This window comes from Nerophis lumbriciformis, linkage group LG22 (assembly GCF_033978685.3).
Source record: "Nerophis lumbriciformis linkage group LG22, RoL_Nlum_v2.1, whole genome shotgun sequence".
NCBI classification, from domain to species: domain Eukaryota; kingdom Metazoa; phylum Chordata; class Actinopteri; order Syngnathiformes; family Syngnathidae; genus Nerophis; species Nerophis lumbriciformis.
This window is the reverse complement of record NC_084569.2, coordinates 38,127,459-38,137,458: the sequence shown is the minus strand read 5'-3', so window position 1 is coordinate 38,137,458 and position 10,000 is coordinate 38,127,459. Positions and strand designations below refer to the sequence as shown.

Here is a 10,000-nt window from a genome sequence, read left to right as displayed (position 1 = left end):
AGGAGTGGTCACATATATTATGCAAAGCAGGTCAAGTACGCACAATACGTGACGGAATGTGCTGGGGGACTTGACATTTTGCCTTGTCTCTGCTGCGTCTGCGTGATTTCGTCTTATCTGCGTTGAGGTCCTTGAAGTCCTTGGCTGTTAGCGGGCTAAGACAAAGATAGCATCTGCGGTTGAGGCCACCCCTCAGACAAGAAGTTTCGTCCTTGCACAGATACAAAAGTCTAACTTGAGCACAATAGCTAATAACTATAGCAACAGACTTTAAAGGCCTACTGAAATGCGATTTTCTTATTTAAACGGGGATGGCGGGTCCATTCTATGTGTCATACTTGATCATTTCACGATATTGCCATATTTTTGCTGAAAGGATTTAGTAGAGAACATCGACGATAAAGTTCGCAACTTTTGGTGGCTGATAAAAAAGCCTTGCCTGTACCGGAAGTAGCAGACGAGCAGAGGTGGGTAGTAACGCGCTACATTTACTCCGTTACATCTACTTGAGTAACTTTTGGGATAAATTGTACTTCTAAGAGTAGTTTTAATGCAACATACTTTTACTTTTACTTAAGTATATTTATAGAGAAGGAACGCTACTTTTACTCCGCTACTTTTATCTACATTCAGCTCGCTACTCGCTACTAATTTTTATCGATCTGTTAATGCACGCTTTGTTTGTTTTGGTCTGTCAGACAGACCTTCAAAGTGCCTGCCTTACTGGTGACGTTTCACTTCGTTCCACCAATCAGATGCAGTCACTGGTGACGTTGGACCAATCAAACAGAGCCAGGCGGTCACATGACCTGACTTAAACAAGTTGAAAAACTTATTTGGGTGTTACCATTTAGTGGTCAATTGTACGGAATATGTACTGTACTGTGCAATCTACTAATAAAAGTTTCAATTAATCAATCAAAAGTGTGAAGGAAAAAAGATACTTTTTTTATTTCAACCGTACATCCCGTCAAAAGCCTAAAGACTGACCGCACATGAGGACGTTCCTGTCTTCACAATAAAAGTGCCGCTCCGTCGCGCCTGCACTTTCAACATAAGAGTCTCCGAAAGCCAGCGCAAACAAGCTAGCAAGCTACGGAGTTTGCCGCCAATGTATTTCTTGTAAAGTGTATAAAAACGAATATGGAAGCTGGACATATAAGATGCCAAAAACCCACCACTTTCATGTGGTATTAGACAGAAAGGAGGAACTTTTCTTCTACTCCATTTGAAAACGTGGACGTTATAAGCACTACTGTCTGATTACAATCAATGCAAGTCATCAGAATCAGGTAATACACCAACTTATATTCTTGTCTTCATGAAAGAAAGGAATCTATATGTGTTAAACATGCATGTATATTCATTAAAACACCTTTAACATGTAAACAAAAACAGCAAAATAAATAAATATAAATTATATACTGTATATATCAATGTATGTATATATATATATATGATATGAGTGTGTATGTTACTCATCAGTTACTCAGTACTTGAGTAGTTTTTTCACAACATACTTTTTACTTTTACTCAAGTAAATATTTGGGTGACTACTCCTTACTTTTACTTGAGTAATAAATCTCTAAAGTAACAGTACTCTTACTTGAGTACAATTTCTGGCTACTCTACCCACCTCTGCAGACGAGTAGCGTGACGTCACAGGTTGTGGAGCTCCTCACATCCGCACATTGTTTACAATCATGGCCACCAGCAGCGGGAGCGATTCGGACCGAGAAAGCGACGATTTCCCCATGAATTTGAGCGAGGATGAAAGATTTGTGGATGAGGAAAGTGAGAGTGAAGGACTAGAGGGCAGTGGGAGCGATTCAGATAGGGAAGATGCTGTGAGAGGCGGGTGGGACCTGATATTCAGCTGGGAATGACTAAAACAGTAAATAAACACAAGACATATATATACTCTATTAGCCACAACACAACCAGGCTTATATTTAATATGCCACAAATTAATCCCGCATAACAAACACCTCCCCCCCTCCCGTCCATATAACCCGCCAATACAACTCAAACACCTCCACAACACACTCAATCCCACAGCCCAAAGTACCGTTCACCTCCCCAAAGTTCATACAGCACATACAGGTAAAAGCCAGTAAATTAGAATATTTTAAAAAACTTGATTTATTTCAGTAATTGCATTCAAAAGGTGTAACTTGTACATTATATTTATTCATTGCACACAGACTGATGCATTCAAATGTTTATTTCATTTAATTTTGATGATTTGAAGTGGCAACAAATGAAAATCCAAAATTCCGTGTGTCACAAAATTAGAATATTACTTAAGGCTAATACAAAAAAGGGATTTTTAGAAATGTTGGCCAACTGAAAAGTATGAAAATGAAAAATATGAGCATGTACAATACTCAATACTTGGTTGGAGCTCCTTTTGCCTCAATTACTGCGTTAATGCGGCGTGGCATGGAGTCGATGAGTTTCTGGCACTGCTCAGGTGTTATGAGAGCCCAGGTTGCTCTGATAGTGGCCTTCAACTCTTCTGCGTTTTTGGGTCTGGCATTCTGCATCTTCCTTTTCACAATACCCCACAGATTTTCTATGGGGCTAAGGTCAGGGGAGTTGGCGGGCCAATTTAGAACAGAAATACCATGGTCCGTAAACCAGGCACGGGTAGATTTTGCGCTGTGTGCAGGCGCCAAGTCCTGTTGGAACTTGAAATCTCCATCTCCATAGAGCAGGTCAGCAGCAGGAAGCATGAAGTGCTCTAAAACTTGCTGGTAGACGGCTGCGTTGACCCTGGATCTCAGGAAACAGAGTGGACCGACACCAGCAGATGACATGGCACCCCAAACCATCACCCAACCATGCAAATTTTGCATTTCCTTTGGAAATCGAAGTCCCAGAGTCTGGAGGAAGACAGGAGAGGCACAGGATCCACGTTGCCTGAAGTCTAGTGTAAAGTTTCCACCATCAGTGATGGTTTGGGGTGCCATGTCATCTGCTGGTGTCGGTCCACTCTGTTTCCTGAGATCCAGGGTCAACGCAGCCGTCTACCAGCAAGTTTTAGAGCACTTCATGCTTCCTGCTGCTGACCTGCTCTATGGAGATGGAGATTTCAAGTTCCAACAGGACTTGGCGCCTGCACACAGCGCAAAATCTACCCGTGCCTGGTTTACGGACCATGGTATTTCTGTTCTAAATTGGCCCGCCAACTCCCCTGACATTAGCCCCATAGAAAATCTGTGGGTGGGGTATTGTGAAAAGGAAGATGCAGAATGCCAGACCCAAAAGCACAGAAGAGTTGAAGGCCACTATCAGAGCAACCTGGGCTCTCATAACACCTGAGCAGTGCCAGAAACTCATCGACTCCATGCCACGCCGCATTAACGCAGTAATTGAGGCAAAAGGAGCTCCAACCAAGTATTGAGTATTGTACATGCTCATATTTTTCATTTTCATACTTTTCAGTTGGCCAACATTTCTAAAAATCCCTTTTTTGTATTAGCCTTAAGTAATATTCTAATTTTGTGACACACGGAATTTTGGATTTTCATTTGTTGCCACTTCAAATCATCAAAATTAAATGAAATAAACATTTGAATGCATCAGTCTGTGTGCAATGAATAAATATAATGTACAAGTTACACCTTTTGAATGCAATTACTGAAATAAATCAAGTTTTTCAAAATATTCTAATTTACTGGCTTTTACCTGTATATTTCCCCAAAGTCCCCAAAGTTACGTACGTGACAAGCCGCAGCTGCAAGCCTTGTTCCGTGAAGAAAGTAACGATGGAGCCGTGTAACGGAGTTGAGTAATTGATATTCTCGCCATCGACATGAGTTGCAGATGCACACGCAGGATTAACGAGTGGATCAAAATGAGTCAGCCGAACAAAAAGAACAGGCATGTAGTAAAAGTTCATATGTCATATTGAGAGGCTAACAATGCAATGCATTCAACGACAATCTGTCACTTTTTCTACCTAAAGGGTGGAGATAGAAAAGAGATCAGGGCTGTCCAAAGTCCCGCCAAGTGACCATTTTATGAACGACAGCTGTTGTTGTTGTTGTATTGCCCAGCTGCATATCAAATGATTATTAGTATCACAGCCTGCATTGGAACATTACAAAGGATGATTAAGGCCAAACTGACAAAAAATAACAGCATTTAATACACTATGTTGCCAAAAGTATTTGGCCACCCATCCAAATGATCAGAATCAGGTGTCCTAATCACTTGGCCCGGCCACAGGTGTATACAATCAAGGACTTAGGCATGGAGACTGTTTCTACAGTCAGGAGGAACAGTGTGGTTTTCGTCCTGGTCGTGGAACTGTGGACCAGCTCTATACTCTCGGCAGGGTCCTTGAGGGTGCATGGGAGTTTGCCCAACCAGTCTACATGTGCTTTGTGGACTTGGAGAAGGCATTCGACCGTGTCCCTCGGGAAGTCCTGTGGGGAGTGCTCAGAGAGTACGGGGTATCGGACTGTCTGATTGTGGCAGTCCGCTCCCTGTATGATCAGTGTCAGAGCTTGGTCCGCATTGCCGGTAGTAAGTCGGACCCGTTTCCAGTGAGGGTTGGACTCCGCCAAGGCTGCCCTTTGTCACCCATTCTGTTCATAACTTTTATGGACAGAATTTCTAGGCGCAGTCAAGGCGTTGAGGGGATCTGGTTTGGTGGCTGCAGGATTAGGTCTCTGCTTTTTGCAGATGATGTGGTCCTGATGGCTTCATCTGGCCAGGATCTTCAGCTCTCACTGGATCGGTTCGCAGCTGAGTGTGAAGCGACTGGGATGAGAATCAGCACCTCCAAGTCCGAGTCCATGGTTCTCGCCCGGAAAAGGGTGGAGTGCCATCTCCGGGTTGGGGAGGAGACCCTGCCCCAAGTGGAGGAATTCAAATACCTCGAAGTCTTGTTCACGAGTGAGGGAAGAGTGGACCGTGAGATTGACAGGCGGCGTCTTCAGTAATGCGGACGCTGTATCGATCCGTTGTGGTGAAGAAGGAGCTGAGCCGGAAGGCAAAGCTCTCAATTTACCGGTCGATCTACGTTCCCATCCTCACCTATGGTCATGAGCTTTGGGTTATGACCGAAAGGACAAGATCACGGGTACAAGCGGCCGAAATGAATTTCCTCCGCCGGGTGGCGGGTCTCTCCCTTAGAGATAGGGTGAGAAGCTCTGTCATCCGGGGGGAACTCAAAGTAAAGCCGCTGCTCCTCCACATGGAGAGGAGCCAGATGAGGTGGTTCGGGCATCTGGTCAGGATGCCACCCGAACGCCTCCCTAGGGAGGTGTTTAGGGCACGTCCGACCGGTAGGAGGCCGCGGGGAAGACCCAGGACACATTGGGAAGACTATGTCTCCCGGCTGGCCTGGGAACGCCTCGGGGTCCCACAGGAAGAGCTGGACGAAGTGGCTGGGGAGAGGGAAGTCTGGGCTTCCCTGCTTAGGCTGCTGCCCCCGCGACCCGACCTCGGATAAGCGGAAGAAGATGGATGGATAGATGGATGGACTGTTTCTACAAACATTTGTGAAAGAATGGGCCGCTCAGCGTGGAACTGTCATAGGATGCCACCTGCGCCTATAACAATTCGGATGGTTCTTTCCTCTTTATTCCGGAGGACACGACGTCCACAGTTTCCAAAAACAATTTCAAATGTGGACTTGTCAGACCACAGAACACTTTTCCACTTTGCATCAATCCATCTTAGATGAGCTCAGGCCCGGTGAAACCGGTGGCATTTCTGGGTGTTGTTGATAAATGGCTTTCCTTTTATAGTCAAGTTTTAACTTGCACTTACAGATGTAGCAACTAGAGATGCGCGGATAGGCAATTATTTCATCCGCAACCGCATCACAAAAGTCGTCATCCACCCGAACTAACATTTTATCAAATCCACACCCGCCCGCCACCCGCCCGTTGTTATATATCTAATATAGACGATGCAAGGCATTAGTGAGGTTAGAAAGCTTTTGCCTGTTAAAGAAAGGAGACTGATCCAATCCAGCAGAGACATTCAATGCGTGCCACGCATTAATATCTCTTGGCCACGCATTAGTGGCTAAGAGACATTAATGCGTGATAATATTATTTATCATTATTATAATATTATTGTCATTTCCATTAAGAAAGTGTTGACTATTGTTGCCAATGCCCTCAGATCAGGAGTGCATTCCTCACACTTTATGTGCGCAGTTGCAGCAAGCAGAACGAGGCTTTTAAGAAGTTAAAAAAATATTTTAGAAAGACTAGGCCTATATTTTCGTTAGGTAAAAAAAATGTCCTGAATTTATTTCAATGAATATTAACTTGTTAACGTTATAATGCTCAAATAGGGACGAGGGCGGGGTGCACAGTGAAGCAGTGAACAATTTTTCGACAAAGATGAACCTTTATTGATTGATCTGCAGCCATGACAAAATATCAGACAATCTCCATTGTCAACGACAGGCAGGAAAATAAAGATAAACACATAGCCTATGTTGTAGGCATAGGCTCATATGTTTTTAAGTTGAAATAAAAAAATAAATAAAAAATGTGCCTCATAAGCCTTAGGCTGTCAATCACGCGCACAAACTTAAATTATACAATAACATATGTATGTCATCTCTATTTAAACAAAAATAAATTAAATAAATAATAATAATAAATTACCTGCAACTTATTGGCCAAGGCAAATAGCTGGTCTTTTTTCCCCTGGTCTTTAGTATTCCCTTTTTTAGTTTGTCGTGTACCACGTTTGCTGCCGGCGTTTTTTTTCTGTTGTGTTGTGTTGTGTTGTGCTGCAGTGCCTGATGAATAATTGCCTGTTTCAAAGAGTGCTGCTCGTTTTTCGTATGTGGGTAACAACATTTAACTATGTATATATACTTCCGAATTGGTTCAACCGCCACCCGCCCGATCTATTTAAAATCTATTTTTTTCGTCATGTCACCCGCCCGACCCGCGGATTATCCGCGGACTCCGCGGTTGTGTCCGCAAACCGCGCATCTCTAGTAGTAACAAACTGTAGTTACTCGCAGTGGTTTTCCGAAGTGTTCCTGAGCCCATGTGGTGATATCCTTTACACACTGATGTCCATTTTTGATGCAGTACCGCTTAAGGGATCGAAGGACACGGGCTTAGCCGCTTACGTGGAGTGATTTCTCCCGATTCTCTGAACCTTTTGATGATATTACGGAGCGTGGATGGTGAAATCCCTAAATTCCTTGCAATAGCTGGTTGAGAAATTTTGTTCTTAAACTGTTCGACAATTTTCTCACGCGTTTGTTCACAATGACTGAGCATTTCATGGCTTTTATACCCAATCATGGCACCCACCTGTTCCCAAATAGCCTGTTCACCTGTGGGATGTTCCAAATAAGTGTTTGATGAGCATTCCTCAACTTTCTCAGTCTTTTTTGCCACTTGTGCCAGCTATTTCGAAACACGTTGCAGGCATCAATTTCCAAATGAGCTAATATTTGCAAAAAATAACAAATGTTTCCAGTTCGAACGTTAAGTATCTTGTCTTTGCTGTGTATTCTATTGAATATAAGTTGAAAAGGATTTGTCAATCATTATATTATGTTTTTATTTACCATTTGCACAACGTGCCAACTTTACTGGTTTTGGGGTTTTGTAAAATATTGCTATTTTACACAAAGTGAAGGAATTGCTAAATTAAAAAGCATCGTATATCACTGATTGTTCCATATCTAACACACTGTATTGAAGTGTGGGCTAGTTGAACCCTTCTGATTAAAAGTTGATGAAAGAGTTTTAATTACTGCTCCGGTTTGGATTTTATGAGCCCTCAAAGTCGGTCCCGTCCATCGCTGCTTGCAGCTTTAATTATTATTATTATTATTGTGGTGTCCCTCAGTATAACAAATAAAAGGTTGACAAACACTGGTTCACGGAATCAACTAGCAGTATGGTACAATCAAGCACTTAGGCATGGAGACTGTTTCTACAAACATTTGTGAAAGAATGGGCCGCTCTCAGTGATTTCCAGCATGGAACTGTCATAGGATGCCACCTGCGCCTACAACAATCCGGATGGTTCTTTCCTATTTATTCCGGAGGACACGACGTCCACAGTTTCCAAAAACAATTTGAAATGTGGACTCGTCAGACCACGGAACACTTTTACGCTTTGCATCAGTCCGTCTTAGATGAGCTCGGGCCCGGCGAAGCCGACGGCGTTTCTGGGTGTTGTTGATAAACGGTTTTCGCCTTGCATAGGAGAGTTTTAACTTGCACTTACAGATTTAGCGACCAACTGTAGTTACTGACAGTGGGTTTCTGGAGTGTTCCTGAGCCCATGTGGTGATATCCTTTACACACTGATGTCGCTTGTTGATGCAGTACAGCCTGAGGGATCGAAGGTCACGGGCTTAGCTGCTTACGTGCAGTGATTTCTCCAGATTCTCTGAACCTTTTGATGATATTACGTATCATAGATGGTGAAATCCCTAAATTCCTTGCAATAGCTGGTTGATAAATGTTGTTCTTAAACTGTTCGACAATTTTCTCACGCGTTTGTTGACAAAGTGGTGACCCTCGCCCCATCCTTGTTTGTGAATGACTGAGCATTTCATGGCTTTTATACCCAATCATGGCACCCACCCGTTCCCAATTTGCCTGTTCACCTGTGGGATGTTCCAAATAAGTCTTTGATGAGCATTCCTCAACTTTCTCAGTCTTTTTTGCCACTTTTGCAGGCATCAATTTCCAAATGAGCTAATATTTGCAAAAAATAACACATTTTTCCAGTTTGAACGTTAAGTATCTTGTCTTTGCTGTGTATTCTATTGAATATAAGTTGAAAAGGATTTGCAAATCATTATATTCTGTTTTTATTTACCATTTGCACAACGTGCCAACTTTACTGGTTTTGGGGTTTTGTAAAATATTGCTATTTTACACAAAGTGAAGGAATTGCTAAATTAAAAAGCATTGTATATCACTGATTGTTCCATATCTAACTCTTACCATAATATGTTACGTTAACATACCAGTTGGTTATTTATGCCTCATATAACGTACACTTATTCAGCCTGTTGTTCACTATTCTTTATTTATTTTACATTGCCTTTCAAATGTCTATTCTTGGTGTTGGCTTTTATTAAATACATTTCCCCAAAAAATGCAACTTATAGTGCGACTTATATATGTTTTTTTCCTTATTTATTATGCATTTTCGGCCGGTGCGACTTATACTCCGGTGCGACTTATACTCCGAAAAATACGGTACTTATTTTAAGGTATTTTTGGGTTCATTGAGGTTAGCTAATTTTACTTGTTTTGGAAATTAATTTGGAAATAATTTTGCTTAGTTCAAATAAAATACCCCTAATTTACGGTAATAATTTTTTACTTCAAGCATGAAAAAAAAAATCATGACTTTGACACAATTGTGTCTCATAATTAAAACGGATGACAGCCAAATGGATTTTGCTGTTTTATTTTCAATGAAACAAGAGAAAATACGTACTCATATAGTAGCACAGTCGGCACAGTACAGTAAACTGACAGTTAATATTTAAACATTTGACATTTTGAACAATTTTGAACAGAAATAGTTCATGCACTTTCAGATAAATTCCTCAAAATTACAATTAAAAAAATTTTGGCCGGGGGGCGGGCTGTATATATGCGCACTAATTGGCTGAAAGAGCACACACTGTATTGAAGTGTGGGCTAGTTGAACCCTACTGATTAAAAGTTGATGAAAGAGTTGTAATTACTGCTCCGGTTTGGATTTTATGAGCCTTCAAATTTGGTCCCGTCCATCGCTGCTTGCAGCTTTAATTATTATTATTATTGTGTTGTCCCTTAGTATAACAAGAAAAAAGTTGACAAACACTGGTTTACGGAATCAACTAGCAGTATGGTACCTTGAAAAATATACCTCCGTCGTCCTTCCATGCAGGCGGACATCAACCTGTTTCCTCACAACCAGACTGACGTCACCACCTCAGCAGTGGTGGAGGACGGAGGGAAGTCTGGAGGCCCGGAGAGGCTATCCGACC

At 42.1% G+C, this 10,000-nt stretch overlaps 1 protein-coding gene across 1 annotated transcript in view; it reads left to right on the top strand.

Annotated features, from left to right (window-relative positions):
- The window catches only part of nptxra (neuronal pentraxin receptor a), a 32,436-nt gene that overhangs the window by 12,318 nt on the left and 10,118 nt on the right, over window positions 1-10,000 (top strand). The window contains exon 2 of the mRNA XM_061973825.1: window positions 9,901-10,000. This exon is cut by the window's right edge and continues 183 nt beyond it. Within this exon, the coding sequence (XP_061829809.1) occupies window positions 9,901-10,000 (100 nt within the window). The remainder of the gene's footprint in view (window positions 1-9,900) is intronic.